General features: G+C 45.9%; 1 protein-coding gene across 1 annotated transcript in view; it reads left to right on the top strand.

Moving 5' to 3' along the window:
• Window positions 1-13,442, top strand: part of LOC119848600 (cat eye syndrome critical region protein 2) — a 140,105-nt gene extending 126,663 nt beyond the window's left edge. The window contains exons 14-19 of the mRNA XM_038384587.2: window positions 429-841; window positions 1,786-1,914; window positions 2,225-3,044; window positions 4,394-5,798; window positions 6,424-6,529; window positions 6,825-13,442. Coding sequence (XP_038240515.2) covers window positions 429-841; window positions 1,786-1,914; window positions 2,225-3,044; window positions 4,394-5,798; window positions 6,424-6,529; window positions 6,825-6,830 — 2,879 coding nt within the window. The 3' untranslated portion in view covers window positions 6,831-13,442. The remainder of the gene's footprint in view (window positions 1-428; window positions 842-1,785; window positions 1,915-2,224; window positions 3,045-4,393; window positions 5,799-6,423; window positions 6,530-6,824) is intronic.
• Window positions 13,443-22,769: the final 9,327 nt, after the last annotated feature.

Genomic DNA, 22,769 nt, shown 5'->3' with positions numbered 1-22,769 from the left:
ACCCCCTCTTTTTGTCCTATGACTGCAGAGGTGCAAATGGGCCACTCTACCTTGAATGTGCTAAACAATCTGTCCCACCGTGTGTTGTGCTATGATGCTCGCTCTCACAGATCTGAAGGGCTCTGTATAGCTCAAAAGCTTGTGTCTGTTACCAACAAAAGTTGGCCCAATAAAAGATATTACCTCACCCACCTTGTGTTTCTTGAAAGTCTCCAGTCCAAGTACTGACCAAGTAGGATGAGATCATAACCCAGAATGGGCTGGTTGCAAACAGCCCTTCCCTTTTCACCTTTCTATTTAGCTTTTCCGAGGAAGATATTTATATAAACTTGAGAAGTCAGAGTCTTTAGAGTAGAGACAATCTGACTTTGCCTAATTATCTTGCTCCATTAAGGTCTGTCTCCCTGCCTCTCTTGTTTTGAACACAGAATACACCAAGATGGCATACAACTTGGAGAGATGCTTCCACCGGGCAATGATGAAGCACTTTCCTGGTGAAGATGGGGACACAGATGAGGAGTTCTGGATCAGAGTGGATGGGAAACGGGAGAAGAGGAGCCGTCGGACCGGGCGCTCCAGCACTGGCAATGTTTGGACCCGATCTAGAGACCCTGAGGGACCAGGCAGGAGACAGCAACACCTGGAGAATGGAGGGAAACCACCGCCATTCCGGGCTACTCCCCGGGCTCCAGCTTCCTCCTTGTCTTCCTCCTCTGCAGAGGATCCAAGTAGCAGCACAATGCAACCCCCTCGGGAGGTGGGCGCTTCCAACGGCCAAGGCTTCCCTCGCCCACTGCATTATGGTGGAATGCCCAGCCAGGTGCCACACCCTAGCCAGATGGTAAGGACTGGCCTCCATGGTTTTTCACAGATTATAAATGCAAAGAAGGGCCCGAGAATAAAATTGTCTCCTGTAAGTTCCTAGCAGAATCCCTACTGTATGATCGGAACCTCTTATTGTTGGTGGAACATGGGTTCTTATTTCTCTTTTCCTCCTTCCTTTTCCTTCTTTGTCCCTCCATAGTTTTCTCTGTGTCCTTTTAACCTTCTTTGGTTCCCACCTCCATTCTTCCTTCCTGGTGTGATCCATGCAAGACTTGAAAAGTCCCCATGGCAATGGTAAATAAAACACTTTTCTTTGGTGAGTGATGGGACTTATGCCATCAGTTCTACAGATTTTAAGCTTAAACAATTTAGCTCTTAGGGTTGCAAAGATGATACAGTTTTGTCTTCCTGAGTCTGCAGATAGACAGCTCAATTACCTCTGTTGCTACTTATAGCTTCCTAAGCAAAAGTCAAGTAAAATGAACAAGACTGCTGCTTGGAACTCTAGCCCCAGAGGCTCATGTGAAAGACGGAACTACCAAGCATCCCGATAGGAATCCCAGAAGAGTCCCTCTTCTCAATTAATCCAGGCTCTGGCAGGGTCTGAGAATTGTCCTGGAACTAGCTGGTGTGGGCTTCTCTCTAATCTGTCTGTTGTTAGACTCAAGCTAGCTAGATGTCTGGCAATTATAAAAAGGCCTGGTCTGTGGGATTCATAGCTGGGAGATTTCTTCTGGTTCCCTGTGTGAAGAAGTAACTTTGTGGCAAGTGAGCTGTATTATTGTACACAACAGGCTCCAGCATAGCTCCTCGGAATAAGCTGCTGAATTCAGTCAGAGACTCAAAACAGCCTGTTGGCTCTGCTGAGATGCACCTCAGTCCATGGCTGCCCATGTATCTGTATCTGTAGCAGCTTTGCTCTACTTCAGAGTCTTACAAAGGTTTTGTTTTTCTTTCCAGCGTCCAGCCGTGCCAGGAACATTTGGCCCTCTGCGGGGATCAGATCCAGCTAAACTGTATGGATCACCACGAGTACCAGAACCCCACCCTGGAGATCCAGTTCAGCAGCACCAGCACTTTGCCATGCAGGTAAGAGCCTTGCTTTGAAATTCATGTATACAATGTCCTAGCCTCTTAGAGGAAATAGAGTGGATCCAGAGAGCTGGGAGCTGTGATCTGCCCTTCTGTACTCATGGTGTATGAGTCAATGACTGGTTTCCACCTCACTGCATTCATTGGTTACAATGCCAAATGGCATTCTCTGCCTGGGGAGGGATCTGTCTCATGCTGTGAGTCACTGATTCTTTCCTGTCTCCTCCTGTTATTCTTTGTAGCTTTTCATGTGCCAGTAAGTGATGATTCTTTCATTGAACCTGGCCCCTTTCTTTTCCTCCCACAGTCTACAGTCGGACTGAATGAACACAGAGGACACAGACTGGCTGCACCAGAGAAGCAGGTGTGTGCAGGGCCAACACATGTCTCTGCACTGGGGCCACGGCCTGGATCCCTGCAGCTTGGGCGGATGAGTGGCCCTTCCCCAGATGCTAGTATGTACCCCCCAGTGCAGTTCCAGCAAGGATTTATTCCTCCAAGGCACAATGGACCTCCAATGAGACCACCTGAGAGCTCAGAGGTCCCCCCAGGCCATATGTATAGACCATACAAATATCTAAATCGAGCGCATCCTGCTGCATGGAACGGAAGCCACAGTGCAACAAACCAGACCTCCCTGGGCCCAGACGAGAAGCCCCCCTTGAGCACAGGACCTGCTTTGCAGTCTCGGGCTCTTAGTCACATGATGGACCCTCGGGCAATAAGACCACCTCTGCCTCCCAGCCAGTGGACTGAGCAATCAAATTTCCTACCTCATGGGGTCCCTGCCTCAGGATACATCAGACCACCTGGTAAAGCCACCGGTCAGAGAATGCAGCAGCCTCCAGCCTCTGTGTTTGGGGGACCCCCTCAAGTTCAGAGAGGATGCCAAGGTGGGGATTCCATGATGGACAGTCCAGAGATGATTGCCATCCAGCAGCTGTCATCTCGCGTGTGCCCACCGGGTGTGCCTTACCACCCCCGTCAGCCTCCTCCCCCGCATCTGCCTGGTCCCTTCCCACAGCTGGCCCATGTTGCATCAGCAAATGTGCAGCCCCCGAAACCGGTCTTGGGTAACGGAAACTCTCAGGATGCCAGTCAGACAGTGGAGCCAGAAAGCAACCGAGGTAATTTTAATGCATGCTATTGGTCTGAAGAGGCCAGCAGTCACTGCCAGAGTTGTTTAATTTTTCATTTCCTTTTTTCTTTTCCACCCCTTTCCCCATCACCATTATACACAGTTGCACTCACTTTTCACTGCCCATTTCACTGGTCAATAGGTTTTGTTGTTAAAGGAAAATGTCACTATTTTTCTAGACCAAGCAGCTCAAGCCACTCTTTTCACCTACACCAAATTGAAATGGGATGGGGGGAGTGGTCACATGTAATTATAATTTAGCATTTATGCATCTAGCACTGGCAGCAGCTCTCTTGCTTGCAAGGTGATGTCATTTTGTGACAAAGTCAGTGTTGGAACCCATGCAGAAACTGTAAGCTAGATCCCAAACTACTTAGGGTGGCTTAATACATTCTGATACATAGTTAAACACGTTAAATATTGGCTAAACCAGCTGCTAAGCACCCAGACGTACTTAATTTTTTATATTTATATAATTAGAAATGCAAGAAATCAAAGAGAGAGAAATCTAAAATCATCAGGCTGTTATTAAAGTATAGACAATTTGGTTTTTGGTGTTTAGTTTTTATTAAATTTTACTTAATATCAGTTGAAATGAAGCGGCAAGAACGTCTAGGTTTTGGATTACAGATATTTTCATATTTAGCTCTTTAAAGCTAGCTAGGACCTTATCTTCTTTTCCACATCACATCAAGAGCCCTGCTGGGCATTACCACAGGACCAATAATAATAGTATGTAACATTTCAAGAGTTTACTTGGAATTTATGTAAAAGTGGATTTCCACAAAGTGTTAGAATTTACTTCAATTTGCAGTGCGTTGACGAGCATCTTCAATGCATGATCTGGAAAGCTGTTTTGTTTGGGGTCTTCTCTAATTTTTAAACAGGATTCACCTACCACCTCTGGAACAGTAGTAGCTTTGTTGGTGGTGGTTCCCAGCATGGAAAATGTGCTGGCTGGCAACCAACACTGAACATTTAAGCCATTGACCTACAAGCTGGCTAGTGACCGTAATCAGCCAACAGCCAAGGTAACATGGCAGCTATGTTAAAGAAATGGTTAAATATAGTTGTTCAAGAGGTGAGGTGCAGTGACTTTGGGCTGACAACAGCAGGAATGGATGTGAGGGACATGAAGAAGGGGTAGGCTGGGAGGGAAAGAGAGGGGCTGGTGTTCTTCCTGCTGAATGTAGATTCTGGGGATATTTGGTACATGTGGTTAAAGTGGCAGGAATTACTAACTGGCAAATGTACTTTAGTGGGAAAAAAGTCTACTTTGTGAAATCAAACAAAGTTGTGATTTTTTTTTTTAAATTCTTTCCACTTCCCCTTTTGCAGTGGAGCCCCCACCTGGAGTAGAGGAGAAGGCTCAGTGCATCAGTGTTCCAGAAGGGACGTACCCCAAACTGCTACCTCATTCCAACCCCACCCTACAGATGGACTGCACCAGACGGAATTTGCCACGGGAGAGGGAGGGAGATGACTCTGGAACTAAAAATGACCCGAAGGCAATGCAGAGCAAGAGTGTCTGGCCAGCACAGAGCACCTACACTGGCCCGACAGGCCAGGTGTGTGTGAGAGACCTGGTGTCAGCAGCTGAGAGAGGGCCTGGCCCTGAAAATGGGCCTGTAGGTGAAGGACCCTCCAGTGGCAATGAGGGGAAAGGACTGGCTGTTAACATCTTGGAGAAGCCCCTTTGTCCTGGGGGGAAGACTTTGTCAGAGGTCGCTGTGCCTTGTATGGGACAGAACACCAGTACTCCTGGTGTGGATGGAGGTTCAGTGGGAGGGGCTCCGAGCCAGTTTCCCCCTCTCTACATGCCTGGTTTGGAGTATCCAAATTCGGCCACACGTTACCATATCAATCCAGGACTGCAGGGGTTCAGCCCTATGATGGGAGGGAAGCCTCCCTCTGTGTCCCATCCACAACATTTCCCCACTCGGGGCTTTCAGCATAGTAACACCCATCCCAGTGTCTTTCCTCGGTATCGCCCCCATCAGGGGGTGCCATACCCGTATCAGCCACAACCTCCACCTTCCTACCACCACTATCAGCGACCTCCATACTACACTTGTCCACAAGGCTACTCAGACTGGCAAAGGCCTCTCCACCCGCAGGCCAACCCTGGTGGGCATCCGCCCGCCCACCCACCTCTGGCCAGGCCTTCTTTCTCAGACAGGGGGAACGTGGGTAGTCTGCAGGGCTGCGAGGCATTCAGCACTGCCCTGGCGTCCCCAAACCGAATGGACATGGCAAGCGCCAAAGAGGTTCCTCCAGGCGATGGGCAGGATCCAGGGCCTGAAGATGAGAAGTCAGATGAATCCCAGGAGAGGCCAGAGAGTCCCAAAGAGTTTCTTGATTTGGACAACCATAACGCAGCCACCAAGAGGCAGAGCTCGGTGGCAGCAGGGGAGTTCCTGTATGGGGCTCTCCCCCCACCTCTGAGTTCTGGGATCGGATTTGGTCCATCAGCTTTCCCTCCCCATGGGGTGATGCTGCAGACAGGGTCTCCTTATGCATCTCGGCATCCAGCCAGTCATTTCCAGCCCAGGACCTATGGATCACCAGTGAATGCTCACCTGTCTCGTCATCCAGCAACTGGCCAAGCCAATGGCCTCACTCAGGAGGGACCCCTGTACCGCTGCCGGGAAGAGAACATGGGTCACTTTCAGGCCCTACTGATGGAGCAGAGAGGCAGCGGAGGTGGCATGGGGGGGGCCCAGGACATGTACAGACCACCGGGGTAAGATTGTTTTCCACAAGAAGGGGGGAAAATTGGGGGACGTGATGAGTGTTGGGTACTCTTGGAAAAGGTCTAGATTTGGAATCTGAGGTGCTGGTAGGAAGAACAAATTGACAAAATAGTTCTGCTGTCATAGGTCAGGCATCTACAAAACTTGGGGAGAATTTCATGGCAGTCTTTTAAAGAGCACAGTAATAGAAATGAGAGAGACCCACCAAGCTGTCTATTCCATCCCTTTACCAATGCTTCATCATACCAGTCAGAACGTCTATTGTTTTGTCCAGTTTTACATGTCTCCTGAGCAATGGGGGAAGCCCCCTACCCTAAATTACCACAGAGGAAACCAATCCTCCCTGCCATTTCACATGCCACTTTTCATTCCATCATAGAAAATGGTGCTGCTTTAAGAATTGGCCTCCCACCCAAAGACAAATGCACAAAAAAAACCTGGCTTAGGGGTGAGGCCATGGCCTGGTGTGGGGGAATCCAGAGAGAGGGGCGGGTCTAGATTGAGTGTAATTAAAATACATATTTTGTATGTAAATAATCTGTACACACCATGCAGATGAGATTTATTCTTGCTGTTTTTGTGCTAAAACTGTCCTTTCATTCAACGTGGTTCCAGAATGCAAATACACCAGACCCAAGCATCCTTCCCGAAGGTGCCTACAGCAACCACATCCCGGGAGGAGCTGCCACCACAGAAACCATCAGCATTGCCTCTGGATCAAGTAAGAGCCAGCGAAGAGCAGAGTTCAGATGAGAACTTTTCTCTTTTCACTAATTAAAGAAGTGAAATATTTGGAACTGGGTTGGGGGAAGGAGGGAAATGGAACAATTCTGGTGGGAAGGAAACAAAATTCTCCTGATGCTCGTAGCTGAATCCCTGACTGTAGATTATACCTGGGACAACACCTGTCCCGTCACTTGTGTTGAAGTAGTTGTACTGTAAATGACGGAGCGTTTTCTTTATAAAACTCCTTGGTTAAGCAAATAACAGTGCAACTTTTGTTCTTCCTCTTACAGAGCTAGTCCAAGGAAGGAAGAACCCCAAGGAGATGAAAGCCACACGTGATTTGGACATGGGGGAAGGAGGACATAGGCCTCCTACCTTCCCTGTCTCCCCAGCGGCATGTAGCTTCCAGGGTCCAGTGGAACATGGTGCCTTGATGGCTCTTGTGTGTGTTTAAACATGGGATAGTCCTGGGTCCCTGGCTACCGACCATATGGCTGATCTCAACAGCGCAGAGGATGCATCTCAAACTAGTGGCTTGTCATGACTGAAGAGTGTATCTCATTCAGGGTTTGGGTTGGGAGGGGGAGATTGAAATTGTCATGAACTGCTAAACTCAGGTATATTTTTCAGGGTGGAAGAGGGACGACGATGGAATTTACTTGTAGTATTAACGTGTGTGTTTGGAGCTGGATCCAGTTTACAGAATTTACCTGTTGCCTTTTTTAATAAATTTTTGTTGTTGGTGAATGTATTGTACATAATGGGGGAGGGATGGGACCCAGCTTGTAGTAGGCGTAGCACTGGGGTGATCCTTAACTGTTTACAATCATGTCACACACAAATCTTTCAGGGCAGGGCAATGGGGGAGATGATGGGAACTTGCAACTTTCTATTCCTCCCCTTTCCTTCCAGTCCTCTAGAGCTAAGACACGACCCTGTAATTGATCACAGGGACTGCTCAGGAGCAAAGCATAGCACTCTCCTCTTCTACCCAGTAGTTGAGTGCACTTCCACCTCCTGCCATCATGGGGAACAAGGAAACCAGGACCAGGAACTGAAAGTCTCTCATAGCATTGTCCTCTAGGCATTTCTGGTATGAGTTATCTGGGTACCAGCAATTGGCTAATTATTCATTTGTACCTTAGTCCTCTTTAGGTGAAGCCAATGCAGTTTGGAGGAAGATACGTGGAATGGTATCATGGAGTTGTTGTCTTTATTGGAACAAGTAATTGTGCTAGCATATAATACCCCTTAGAAAGGAGACAGGAATAGAGATATCCCTGGTTTTCTCTCAGTGTAAATTGACTATTGTCATTTTCAATGAAAGCAAAGCGGAAATAGAGCCCCTCTTAAATTCTGAGGACTCCAGCTTTCAGGTGAAATAGGAAATGGAGCTGCTTTAGGGAGGGTCTGTCTGATGCAATGCGAACAAATTGTCAACCTGTGACACCAGCTTTGGACGTTTTGTAAATTAGTAGATAAATGTGAATCAGAAATTATTTCTTCTAGCTAGAGTGGTTAAGGGGCACAGTGGAGGTTGTGGAGTGGGGCAAGAATGCCTCGGGTTAATGCACTAGTCTTTCCTGCTAGAACTTAAGTTTAAATCTCGCTTTGATTACAAATTAAATGAGTTCGGTGGGTCTTATCCTTGCCCGTTAGAAGCAGATATTTGTCCACATCGTAAAGCCACCAAGTGGACACAACTGAGAGTCTTGGAGACAGGACTAGGTCTGTGGGGCAAGAAGGGAAGGTATTGCTACACTGGTGGAACTGTGCAGGGGCCCGGTGTTGGTATAAGGCATGCTGCTGGATAGGATTGGGGTGCATCAGCGGAGCTGCATGAAGCACCCCTGCCCAGCACCTGTACTCTTACTTCTTTTATCCACAGCTTTTGTGAGATTCAGAAACTTGCTGGATTAAAAACAAAAATTCTTGAAGCTGTCCAGATGAGGAAAGAATAATGTTTTAGTGTTTGTCACACTTCCTAGTAACTCTGGCTGGTCTGCTTCTGTGATACCATTTACCTCTAGTAGTGTTTTGTCGGGTTCCAGGCATTTTCCTAAATCTGGGCCCACAAACTTAACAGGAGTGTAAGCATCAGTGTACTCTGCTACCCAGACACACACACTTGCAGTGGTATTCACACGAGAATCAAATAGGCATTGAGTGGCAAGTGTGTTTCTAAAATGCAATTCTTCTTACTCCATGTTGAAGTCAACCTGTGAATTGTCTGCCCTCTGCTTATAGCAGTGCCCTGATTATTTGGCTTATGCCCAAGCCCTCATTCAACTCAGAGGAAACTTAGTATAAATTATTTGAATATCTAATTACATAGAACATCACGTTAGTGAAGTGTCAATTTTAATTAGTCTTTATTCTGTTCAGCAGACAGAGAGCAGCTATCCTTGGCAGTGTGGTGAAGCGCGGATAGGGGTTCTCAACCTTCTTTCTGAGCCCCACTCCTCCGCAACATGATATAAAAACTCCACAGACTGCAGGGGGGTGGGGGCAGGGGGAGAGAGGAAGAGTGGCTCTGGGCTTCAGCCACAGGGCACCGGAGCTCAAAGCTTCTGCCCCAGGGGTGCTGGGCTCCTGCCCCACAGGGCACCATGGCTTGAGGCTTTAACCCCATAGGTGGGGGGGCCTCATGGCTATGGGCTTCAGCCCTGCAATTGGAGGGGCTCGAGGCTTCTGCCCTGGGGTGCCAGCACTTGGGGCTCTGAGCATTCTGCCCTGGGCCCCAGCCAGTCTAAAGCTGGCCTTCATGGACCCCCTGCAAATGGCTCGCAGACCCCATTGAGAACCACTGGGCTAGAACACAGGAAATGGAAATGCAGCTTACCGCTGGAATGAATGGGAGTTGGGCAATCTCTTCCCTCTGAGAGAGAGGCTTAGTCCAATTCACTGAATGGAAATACTGAAACCGTGGCAAATATTTATAAAAAGTGCGGTGTGCATGTGTGGCCACATTCCCAGATGATAAATCTGGCCAGCAGGGAAATTTTTAAATACAGCAATTATTCATATTTAAAAACCTTTGGTTCATTGTGGATATAAAAAAACTAAAACAAAAGAGCACATTTAAAAACCAAGAAACTCTAAATATAATTTTATGGCCAGACATCTGAAACTCTGGAAATTGATTCAGATTCTACAAACAACCCCTACCCCAGTACAGCACAGGCCCTGCATATGATGTAAGGTGGCAGCTATACCAAATATTTAAAGTACTTTTAAACTTCCTGTAAACTCCTCTTTGTCTTTGTAGTTCAGGAGGGCTTGTAAATTGTAGAGAATGAGATAAAGCACTTGCGTCTGCAGTTAATACTAGTATTGGAAATGGGGTTCGAATGGATATCTCAGTGTAAATGGATGGTCCGATGTCAGCCCCACATCAAAAAAGGGCAGAGCTGCATATGATGAGAATAGTGTGGTTTGTTCTCTCTCCCTAGAGAGGGTTGTGGAATGGTAGATAATGCTGAGTGTTTGAACACCATATACAGAGCGTGAGATATCAAAGTATGGCCGTCTCTTAACCTAGTGGAAACGTGGGAGGGAAGAGAGCAAGGGTGATCTGTATCCAGTGAACAAGAGACAGGATAGAGTAGCTAACTCCATTCTAGGAAGGTCTGTAGGTGATGGCTTTTATGTAGTGTGTAGTTAGTATGTTATTGGATTATGGGCTGCTGTAATGGGGCACATCAGGGCCATAACCAGGGCAGGGCAGCTGCCCAGGGCGCAAAGCCACGGGGGCAGAAAAATGGGGCAGAGAAATGCCGGAGGGGGAAAGGCAGGGGGTGCAAATATGCTTTCTCGCCCCTGGCGCTAAAATGTCTAGTTACAACTCTGGGGCACATGGCTTATATTGGAAATATATGACAGGAATCATGATTGGCTACAGTAACCAGGAATAGGATGTTCTGGGACAGAATTGTTTGTCGAATCTTAACTCTGAATCTCCAGATTTTCAAACAGTTTGTTCATAAATTGTTATTTCTATGACAGTATTGCCTAGGAATCACACTCAAGGATCAGGGCCCCAGCCCACGAGGCACTGTACAACCAAATCACAAAGAAAACAGCCCTGCCTCTGAGGGCTCACACACTACATAATAGATAAGATACAACAGGTGGGAAAAAACAGAGAGTGGACTGGGAGAATAAAGGAACAATAAAAATAGAGATTAGTGGAAAAGTAGAAGTTACAGCTCACCACTTGCCTAGCCAATGCCAGGCAGGAGTGATTTTAGGCATCATTGCAGAGAAGTTATTAAGGAGGATTTTAAAGAGAATAGGTAGTAGCTCTTTATGAATATTGACAGGGTATTTTTTTCCATGCATTGGTGAGAGAATTGTAACTTTACTTTAAAATTTCCTGACTCTTGAACATTTGAATTTTATCACTGCTACACGTCAGTAAGGTTTTTAGCAGATGTACAGTTGGTTGCTGTGCTTCCTGATTGGGCCCCTAAGCACTACTGTAATACAAATGAACAATAAGTAATCCCTCTTTAGAAAGCATATTAAACCAGTGATATGTGAAAACGTTTTGTAGCTGTACTACTTCAGGTGCATAGAACAGGTTTTGCTATAATTACCAATGTGGGGCAAAAACAAGGCTATGTAATATTTAGAATAGATACTGTGCTGAAAGATGCTGTGACCACCAATACACATGACATAGGTTCAAACTGATCCTCACAGCTGTATAAACTACGCCAGACCCTTGGACTTCTTTGTTTCATTTGTTTTGTTTCATTTTTCTGTGAGTAATATGTGGTGGAGCTCCAGGGATGTTGAACTGCCCTTGTAAACTTGAGTTTAAGAAGTCTGCAACCTGTGGCTGTGCAATGATTAAGCTTAATCCAATGCAGTGTGGAGTTTATGAACTCCATGGAGGGCCAGTAAAAACATAAGAAGTAACTTCAAAATGAACCCACCAAACCACTAAAAAATAATCAAGGCACCAGTCCTCAATCAGGACAATATAGTAAACCAAATTTGGAGTTTCTAGCTAAGCTGTTTGATTGATGATTCCAGAAAGTGTGAAGAACCATTTTTGGAAAAGCAAACTTCTGTTTTTGGGGGGGGGGCGGGGGTTGGTCTCAAGTGGTCGCACCTGATTAACATCTTGCTGTATGACTCCCCAGATTTTCTGAAACATATCTCTGGCATAGGAGCACCATGTGTGAGAAATCTCAAGTGGATTGGTATAAGTTTTTCAAAGCTAATTTCTTGGAGGCTTGGAGAGATATCACAATTACTGGTTTAACAGAAAACTAGTCACGGCCTTAACTATGGAGAGGGTGTTTTCCATTTTGCTGATGAATGCAGGCTTTCCTGCCACTTTTCTTCCCTCACACTGCAGCCCTCCTCCATTTAAAATGAAAAGGGCAGTAATTAGACAATAACCTGTTGTATTTTCCCTCCTGCTATTCAGTCTCTTCATAACCTGTAGGTCATTAGCCGTGTCTTTATGCCCAGCCAGGATTGTCTCCATATTCTTTGACCTCATCCTGTTTCCAGTTTCAAGGTGGCAGTGGGAGACACATCTCTAGGGTGCTACCTTTCAGTCATTGTGCAGCAACTCTCTGACTTTGGGGCTTGCAAAGGACGTGGTTAGGTGAGGAGAAGATACAGAACAAGGTCATGGTTAGTGGTAAACCTGCAGTTCCCATCATCCCAAGGATACTTCAGAGAATGAACAGTGGCACCTGTACGGATGCCAGTGGTTCCTGTTGCATAGCAGCGGTGCAGCTGGATCTAGTTTATTAAAACCACCCTGTAAAAACTTTTACTTCAGCCCTTCGGTGTGGAGGGCTGCTGCTGTGTATTTCCTATTCTGCTTTATGCATACAGCACTAGTGGTTGAACAGCAGGTGTGTGAGCACTATGCCCTCTCTCTAAAGCTGAGGTTGAAATGGCAGGTTATGAAAGAGTTGTTGCAGCTGCAGGTCATGTGATGGGCTTAATAGCTTGTGCGTATTGTAACCGAAAAGGCGTCTCAAACACTGACCTTCCAGCCTTTCCCCATCTGTATCTGTTTAACATACAGATGGGGTAAAGCACATTCCAGCTTTGCCGGACCCCTGCCGCCCATGCGGAAGGAAAATACTTTTAACTGGCACATAATGAACCTATCCTTCTTATTCCCTCCATTCCCCACCCCACCAATCAGGAAAAAAAACCTCTCTGCTTTTCCAAATGCCTTTGAATAAGAAATGTCCTGGTGAGAGCTGGGCTAATCAGTCCCCTGTGTGTGGGAAGCTGGGGCAGTGTGTGTTTGATGGAACTGTGAATCAGGATCCAAGTATGTTTTCAGTGCCTGTGTTGGGTTTAATGAATTGCGTGATGCTACATCCCTTGGGGCAGTCCCCCTTTCTGTCACTACCATGCTCACTGGCAGTATTAAAGAAGTAGTGGGATGTTGTAAGCAAAACTGCTTACAGCATAGTGGGTTGGATTTGCCTCATCACATTCCAGTCATCCTCATCTCCATTGATGAAGTTCTTCCTTCTTTCGAAAATGCAGATGGAATAGGCACAAATCAGTGATGGGGCCAGTCACAGAAGTCAAGGGAAGAGAGAGAGAGACCAGGTCTGTGAAGGGAACGAGAGAGCTGGGCCCATCATTAGAAGGGATGCAGCCGGATATGGGGCCATTACTGCAGTACAAATTATGCCTGGATCCCTATGGCAGGAAAGCAGGGACCTTCTAAAGTCTAGCCCTTTGTTGAATTTAATGTAAATGAGGTGAGTTAGCTGCCATCTGGAACTGAAGAGCCTTCCCCAAAGCTACTCTCGCTTTTTTCAGTCAGAAGGTTGCATCTTGTATCTGATGCATTTCAGTTACCCTTGCATGCTCTCTGTCTACATGCATCTTCAGAGGGGAGAGGGACCAGTCAGTAACTTTCCTGCAGGCTAGTTTCAAATGGGCGTGTGGAAGTGCGACCCCTGGCTGGTGCTGACACACACTGCTCTGTACCGCCCCTCTTCTCAATGCAGTTAGGAGCATACAATGTGTTTGCATGCCTGGGAACTGAGACCTCCTTGGTACAGTTTGACTTTATGTTGACTGAGGAGTTGGGGAAATCCATTGCCAGTCTCCATTTTTCTAAGCTGGGTTGCTGGGTCATGCTGGGGATTGTATTATTGTAAGTTTGTAAAGAATATAATTTGTCTGTTTGGAGAAGGATGGGGCCTTTCTCTTTCTAGGTAAGGCTGCTATTCGTTGGGAGGAGGGTGGGGTATAGTGGCCTTGGGCACAGGACCCTGGCCTTTGTCAAACAACTGTAAGTGCTCCTGGGCAACAGGACTGCAAGTTGCTGCTGCAGCAGAGACCTCCCACATCAAGCTTTGAAAATAAACCATATACAAAAACTACATACTCTGGGGATCTGACTCACACAGGGCTCTGCACTGCAGCATGTGGCTGGATTACAGGACTCTCTCCCTGTGCTGCAATACACCGAGTTTACACCATGGGCAGACTCACATGGGAGCTACTACACAGCTCAGCAGGCATGTATTGGAAAGTTGTATTTAATGTCCTAAAGCATCCAATTTGAGAATGGCGCCTAATAAATTCCTCCCCTAACTTCCCATGTGCATCCCATCTCCCCAGCTGGGGCTCAGGTACCTCACTCTAATGCCTTCTCCACTGCTCCCGGAAAGCCCAGGTCTCAGTCCTCCCTGCCTCGCCCCGCCCATGGAGCACAGTGTCAGGGACTCTTTTCTCTCTCCTGCTGCTGCGAAGCTGTGTGAACTTTTCTGGTCAATACTGGAAGGGGGAATGCTATTTATTTTTATATTGTGTATATTTTGTCTTGGTCTGCTGATTCCCTTTGTTCCCCGAGAGCGACAGTTACCTCAATAGTTAGTTTAATACTGTGTGTTGGGTAATTTTTTTAAGAACTTTTTTAAAAGCTTGATCCTTGGAGGTCTGTAGATTTTATTTCCATATGAATTGGTTATTTTGTATAAAGTACATTCTTAAAATAGCAACTGCCCTTGCTGTGCGTGTATTTTGTCTCCTAAATGGTCTTCCTATGGAATCTGGAGTGGTGGGACTGAGGAAGTGCTTCTCACAAAGTCAAAGCGTTGAACTGTAATCGGCTAAGGTGATGCCATCTGGAAATGACCTCAAGGTCATTTATAAGAGCACCTGGAAAATCAGCAGGGCAGCTGTCCTTAACATAACTCTCTGCATATGAAATACTGAATTATGAAATTAGAGGTGGTGTCATATCTGTCCCATGAACCAATGGAGGACTATTTCCTATGCTGTAGTGTTTTGCTCAAGCCAGATTTTAGTCTCAGATGATGCGGGATTCACCTCTTTCTTTTAATCCCTTCTGAAACAGTTCGCCATTTAACTGATCTTAATGCCAATTCATTCCCTTGCGCTCGTCCTAAATCTTCGTTTGTCTTTAAAAGGGCGGAGAAGGTTTGAAGGATGAAATTAAGCAAAGTCCACAAAGCTGCTTTTAAAGGTGATCTAAACTTCACTTCTTTGGTTGCCTCTAATTCTTTCTAATGCTAAACATGCCAGAGGATGGAGGCCTGGATAGTTCAGAGGATTGGTAATGGAATAGGGAGCCCTTCAAGCTGGAGGTCACTGTTTTGAATCCAGACTAGATCCAAAGTGACTGTTAGCGTCTGCTGTCTGTTAAGCAGCCTCTGTGAAATGAGGCGGTGGTCATCGCAATCTATTTCTAGTAGACGGGTGTTCCCATGACAGACCATGCTTTAGTTGACAGTGTCAGCACCAAAGCTGAGAACTGATTTTACCCATTCATACTTAAAGGTGATTCCTCAAAGTATATTTTGGGAAGCTTGCTCTTGTCATTCCTGGAGCTGTTCTCTGGATAACCAGTGAGTTTGTCTGTTGATCCAGCAGCTTTTCATCAGTCCTAAATTCATGTTTAAAAAAAAAGACTGTACCAGCTAATCTCTAGGCAGTTGATAACTGGGGGTGGGGTGGGGCATGGAAGACTCAGGCAGCATTTTGAGATGTAAAACACTGCCTTTCCAATTCCTCCAAAGCTGCCACTCATAAAAGCTCCCTTCTATCTCCCTGAGGGTTATAGCAGACATTGTTGCTCACATCTTCTACTACTACACCTGCCTGTATCAGGTACTTTTGCCGATACTGCTTGTTTTCCCTTCCCTCGGGAGCCCAGGCTGGTTCCTGCAGGGCTGCAGTCCATAGAAAAAGACATGAGGCTGCTCCTGAATCTGACTTTCCGATGCAGTTTGCTCACCAAAGCTGCCCCTTGGTTTTGAAAAGAAACGAGAGCAAAATATTCATTGTCGAAGCTGTCTCTGGACTTGCATAGCCGCATTGCACCCTCAGCAATCAGACTTTTATAGCATCTCATTCTGTGATGCTCATAAGGACTCAGAAACAGTGAATTAGCACCGTGGGATTGTAGGTGTTCATTTTAAAGACAATGGGGAAACTAAGACTGATTGTTTGCTCAAGGTTAATCAAACCATCTGGGAATAAAAACACGACTCTTCTGCCCCACTCACTGTCTGCTCTTGGGGCCTGTGCATGTAGCTCCCTTTGAACAATTTATTTGAGGGCAGATTTTGGCCCCAAGTGGATAAATTAGGAATGATTTACTACAGTGTTGGGGCTTGCTGTACCTTTGTCTTACGTTATGGGCACGTCCTCCGTGCACTAACCCTGCAGAAGTCCATTCTGAGTCACAGGCTGTTCAAAAAACCCCTGAGTGACAAAGGATGACATGATAAGCTCTAGCACTGCAGCTAGAGGCACTGAAGCATGGATCAGCCCATCAGAACTACATCTCCCGTTTCTGCTGGTGCCAGCTGGTCTTCTGTCTCTTCCTGGGGCAAGGTAAGTGAACCAGTTCGCCATGCATTTCCTGACAGCAGCTTCCATTCAGTATGGCTTCTAATGGCGTTTGTTCCTCTAAGTTGGGAGTCTCTGTAAAGGGAGATCCATTGCCCTGGTTCTCAGGTAGAGAGACAGGGGTCATTCTGTCACATTTGCACCCACTATTTCCCTGGCCCTGGTATGTATGATTCAGAGGTGGGGGGAGAGTGAAGCTGGAGTCCAATTTAGGAGGGGAAGGAATTCTGTTGTTTCCTCCATCCCAGGAAGCTTTTGAGTCAGAGGGGATTTGGGGAGGGGGTTGGGGGGATTCTAATCCTCAAGCTAAACCAGCTCTGAGCTGAAATGACACTAATTGGAACCAGTCCCTGAGAGGGGGTGATAGTGGCTCTAAAGGCAGCAGAATATTAAACAGAGACAAAGCTCATCTGTTTTATAGAAAATGCCCCACACTAATCTCAACAAGCTGCTGTCATGTGCTTTTGACAGGGAATGTCAGCCCAGGCCACGTGCTGGTGGGAATGAACAGCACCCAAACTCTGATTCTTCAGCCTGTGCCTTTCTAGTTTCTCCTCTGGGCCAGCTAGGCTACTATGTGGGGGTGGTGGAATTTTTTGGGCGGGTGGGAGTGGGGGGAGAAGAGCAGGGTTCCCTGTGCAGAGAACAGCTTGCAGATGACATCTAAACAGACCACACTTTGACAGTGGTGTGGGTCCCTTGTACCTAAAAATTGGGCTATCCCCCAGGCTGTGCCTCTTGACTGCCCCTCCATTTCAGCACAGCTGTCAGCTATGTTAATCTGAATAAGGGAGGCCTTTTTAAATTGAGTGTTTATTTCCATGCCTGGTTTGTCTGCTTCCAAGTCCGGCCTTGTGGGAAGCCCCCTGGGCGAACTTTCTTCCAGTGGAACACACACATCCGAAGATGCTCCATGAGACCACAATCCCCTCTCTTTCAGATCTCTCAGTACCCATCCTGCTACAACGCCTGCAACAGAACTGTTAGAGGCTTTTATTATATACATACAGACATTTGCTCCATCATGCTGTGCACAAGTCTTTATTGAATGACCATGTAATTATTGCTGTAACATCCCCTCACTACTGTTTTGATGATCTCCCCTCCTTTAGTGTATCATATTTAGAATTAGATTGCAAGGGACAGTCTCTTTTTTCTAGTGGGAGGAACTTTCGCCTGCTGGAAAACTTCTGTTTGACTTTTCCCTGTAGTACCCATCAGTCTAGTGGTGTAATGTGTCTTAAAGAAATGGGCCAGATCTGAACACCCTCTTGAGTTTTTGAGAAATGGATTTTAATTCTGTCGGTCAGACCTTCCTAGTTCACACTGAAACGTAGCAGAACTCTTCACCACAATATCTTGCTACTTCATAGTGTGTAATATCTGCCATACACACTGTATCCTGAAATGTGTTACTTTCATAATTTAAGAATTAATTTCTCCCTCTGTTATTGAAGAAGAATAGAAGTGGGAGAACTGTGATGCATTTGGATGAAATGGTGAAGGTGAGAAACCGTAAGAGTGGAGAGACAGCCCAGCCTCACTGCATCACTCAACTGCATATCACTGTGTAGTTCTGGAAACTCAATAATATACACTGAAAATGCAGTGGCCTCTCCCCAGCCATGATTTTCCACAAAGATCCAAGAGCAGAGCTCATATAGTGCTTTTAGGTGACGATTTCAAAGGCCTTTACAAAAGTGGTAAAGTATTCCAGCCAGTCTGGAATTTCGTCAGTTTTTTTAATGAGAAAAGCATTTTCCACAAAAATGATTTTTTTCCACAGGAATATTTAGATTTTGCTGAGACTTTTTGATTTTTCCATGGATAAAATCTAAATGAAACAGTTTGTTTTGAGTCAAGTTGACTTGAATCATAACAATTACATTTGCTGAAACTAATCAGAATCTTTCATTTTGACATCTAATCTGTGTCTACCTGAGCTGCTGTAGTTCCCATGGGGATTGTAGTTTGCATCCTATGTGCCCCTATTCTTAATGGGCTGTGGTCCCTGGCAAGACTACATCTTCCATGACACACAGCCATGTCCTCTCTGGTTTGAACAGCCTAAGTGCATCATGAGCGTAACATGACCACAGTGCATCATGGGAGATGTAGTTCTGCTGGAGAGTCCACTCAGAGGGGAGAGGGAGGGAGAGGCATGAGGAGAGGGTGGGCATGAGCCACTCAAACTGCAGCACCCATGAGGCACCTCATGAGGATGCCGGTTTGTCTAACTAAGCCAAAATGAACCCTTTCAGTTCTGTTAAATGAAAAAGTTTTGTTTTGATTGAAAAGTTTCATTGTTTCCAAATTGAATTTTTTGGAACTTCACGTTCCATGAAAAATTTTAATATTTTGGCTTTTTGTCCCAATTTGAGATTAAAAAACAAAATTTTGAAATATTGGCATTTCTTGGGCGATGGAAATCCTGATTTTTTTTTTTAAACCAGTTCAAGAAAATATTCTTGTTCTGCAGTCAGGGAGACCAAGGCACAGATTGGTAAAGTGATGTGACTAAAGTCACACACATAGCACGCCCATGGAAGAGTCAGAAATAGAATTTAAGGTCTCCTGACTCCCAGCCGTATGTTCAGTCCATAGAGCATAGTTTCCCCTTTAATGTTTTTGCAAAAGAGAGCACTCTGAAGTATTTTACATAAAAATACTAACACTAAACACCATTCAGTACAGAACAGAACATGGCTGGCTTTGCTTTGCTCCCTGAGCCTGTATGGGCCTCCCAGGCATTACTGCAAATTGTGAGTTTCTGCTATACTGTAAAATAGTCTTAAAATCAACCCACAAAGGGAGAAGTCCCTCCGCGCAAATGAGTGAAGCTTGGCAGCTCTGTGCATGTTCTCTGAAGCCCTGGGTGGAGAAGAAAAGGCTCAGGTCTGGAAGGAGGTAAATGGGCTTTTGGGGAGAGGGTGAGCATGGGAAGGGGCAGCTGGGTGGGGTTTGTAATGTGATAGCAGCCCTCTGGCTTGAAGTCTCTCCAGCTTTTGACTGCAGCATTTCCTTTCTGTTTGGGTGGAGCTACTCCTGCTCTCCCCAGCAGCTCCAGGAAACCACATGTTCCCTGCCAACTTAAAAAAAACATTTCTTTCCATAACACACTCTCAGTAGTTAGAGATTGCAAAAAGATCACCCTCTCTTCCCAAATACACCAATTCTTCCGGGGCTGGCGGGCAAAAGTTGTTTGCAATTTCCTGGGGCCTTGACCTTTGTGTTTTGACCATGGCACAGAAGAGGAGAATTGCAATCGATCAAACCCTGGCTCCTCTCTGACATATAGCGGGAGGGGGAAGGGCCCCCCTTCCCCATCTAAGCCAATGTTGACGGAGAAGAATTTTGCTAATCACAGAAAGGCTTTGCAATTGAAGCTTTTTCAAAGGGTCAGCTTTGTCCCCAGTGTAATTACTCCATTGAAGTCAGTGTAGGGTTGCCAATTTTGGTTGGATGTATACCTGAAGGATTCATCCCATGATGCAATCTTTAAAGATTAATCTTTAATTCCTGGAGACTCCAGGACAACCCTGGAGGGTTCGGCAACTGTAACTCAGTGGAGTTGTTATTGCAGGGGCAAACCTGACCTTCTGTGTCAGTTTTCAGAGTAGCAGCCGTGTTAGTCTGTATTCGCAAAAAGAAAAGGAGTACTTGTGGCACCTTAGAGACTAACAAATTTATTAGAGCATAAGCTTTCGTGAGCTACAGCTCACTTCATCGGATGCATTTGGTGGAAAAAACAGGAGAGATTTATATACACACACACAGAGAACATGAAACAATGGGTTTATCATACACACTGTAAGGAGAGTGATCACTTAAGATAAGCCATCACCAACAGCAGGGGGGGGAAAGGAGGAAAACCTTTCATGGTGACAAGCAGGTAGGCTAATTCCAACAGTTAACAAGAATATCAGAGGAACAGTGGGGGGTGGGGTGGGAGGGAGAAATACCATGGGGAAATAGTTTTACTTTGTGTAATGACTCATCCATTCCCAGTCTCTATTCAAGCCTAAGTTAATTGTATCCAGTTTGCAAATTAATTCCAATTCAGCAGTCTCTCGTTGGAGTCTGTTTTTGAAGCTTTTTTGTTGAAGTATAGCCACTCTTAGGTCTGTGATCGAGTGACCAGAGAGATTGAAGTGTTCTCCAACTGGTTTTTGAATGTTATAATTCTTGACGTCTGATTTGTGTCCATTCATTCTTTTACGTAGAGACTGTCCAGTTTGGCCAATGTACATGGCAGAGGGGCATTGCTGGCACATGATGGCATATATCACATTGGTAGATGCGCAGGTGAACGAGCCTCTGATAGTGTGGCTGATGTGATTAGGCCCTATGATGGTATCCCCTGAATAGATATGTGGACAGAGTTGGCAACGGGCTTTGTTGCAAGGATAGTATGGATATTATGCTCTAATAAATTTGTTAGTCTCTAAGGTGCCACAAGTACTCCTTTTCTTTCTGTGTCAGTTGTTACTTTGAGCTTTTTCCTACCTCTAAGGAGAATGTACTGCAGACTTGGATGGCACACCCAGCATGTGCCAGAGCACGAGCTTTTAGATCTTTTAGGCACTACTTTATATTGTTTGCATACAGTGGAGACAGCTGCCTGCCTTCCCTCCTCCTCGGGTGTGAAAGTAAATTAAGGGACTTATTGGTACGCAGGGCCAGGGTCCTGAGCAAGGGGGGTGTGGGGGGGGTGCACAACTGGAAGGGGCGGGGTCTCATGCAGAAGGGGCGGGGCCTTTAAATCACCGCCGGAGCCCCATGGTAGTGGTCACAGCGGTGGCAGCCAGGAGCCCCGGGGCTCTGGCAGTGATTTAAATGGCCAGGGGCTCCGGCCACTGTCAGGAGCCCCGGGCCCATTTAAATTGCTGGCTGGGGAAGCTGCCCCATGCCGGTACAGTCGGCTGTGTACCGGCTCTTGCCAATACACTGGACTGGCTTACTTTCACCTCTGCTCTTCCTTTACCCACTCAATCCACGATGAATGGCAAAAAGAACATTTATTCTCTTGAACCTTCCTTTCTGCATAGGAGTTTCATAGATTCATAGATACTAAGGTCAGAAGGGACCATTCTGATCATCTAGTCCGACCTCCTGCACAGCGCAGGCCACAGAATCTCACCCACCCACTCCTATGAAAAACCTCACCCATGTCTGAGCTATTGAAGTCCTTAAATCATGGTTCAAAGACTTAAAGGAGCAGAGAAGCCTCCCTCAAGTCAACCATGCCCCATGCTACAGAGGAAGGCGAAAAACCTCCAGGGCCTCTCCAATCTGCCCTGGAGGAAAATTCCTTCCCGACCCCAAATATGGCAATCAGCTAAACTCTGAGCATATGGGCAAGATTCACCAGCCAGATACCCAGGAAAGAATTTTCTATAGTAACTCAGATCCCATCCATCTAATATCCCATCTCAGGGGATTTGGCCTATTTACCCTGAATATTTAAAGATCAATTACTTACCAAAATCCCATTATCCCATCATACCATCTCCTCCATAAACTTATCAAGTAGAATCTTAAAACCAGATAGATCTTTTGCCCCCACTGCTTCCCTTGGAAGGTTATTCCAAAACTTCACTCCTCTGATGGTTAAAAACCTTCGTCTGATTTCAAGTCTAAACTTCCTGGTGGCCAGTTTATACCCATTTGTTCTTGTGTCCACATTGGTGCTGAGCTGAAATAATTCCTCTCCCTCTCCTGTATTTATCCCTCTGATATATTTATAGAGAGCAATCATATCTCCCTCAACCTTCTTTTAGTTAGGCTAAACAAGCCAAGCTCCTTAAGTCTCCTTTCATAAGACAAGTTTTCCATTCCTCGGATCATCCTAGTAGCCCTTCTCTGTACCTGCTCCAGTTTGAATTCATCCTTTTTAAACATGGGAGACCAGAACTGCACACAGTATTCTAGGTGAGGTCTCACTAGTGCCTTGTATAACGGTACTAAAACCTCCTTATCCCTACTGGAAATGCCTCTCCTGATGCATCCCAAAACCACATTAGCTTTTTTCACAGCCATAACACATTGGCAGCTCATAGTCATCCTATGATCAACCAATACTCCAAGGTCCTTCTCCTCTTCTGTTACTTCTAATTGATGCGTCCCCAACTTATAACTAAAATTCTTGTTATTAATCCCTAAATGCATAACCTTACACTTCTCACTATTAAATTTCATCCTATTACTATTACTCCAGTTTACAAGGTCATCCAGATCCTCCTGTATAATATCTCGATCCTTCTCCGAATTGGCAATACCTCCCAGCTTTGTATCATCTGCAAACTTTATTAGCACACTCCCACTTTTTGTGCCAAGGTCAGTAATAAAAAGATTAA

This window comes from Dermochelys coriacea, chromosome 1 (genome assembly GCF_009764565.3).
Source record: "Dermochelys coriacea isolate rDerCor1 chromosome 1, rDerCor1.pri.v4, whole genome shotgun sequence".
Taxonomy (NCBI): Eukaryota; Metazoa; Chordata; order Testudines; family Dermochelyidae; genus Dermochelys; species Dermochelys coriacea.
Note: the sequence above shows the minus strand (reverse complement) of the source record. Positions and strands in the feature narration are given on the sequence as shown.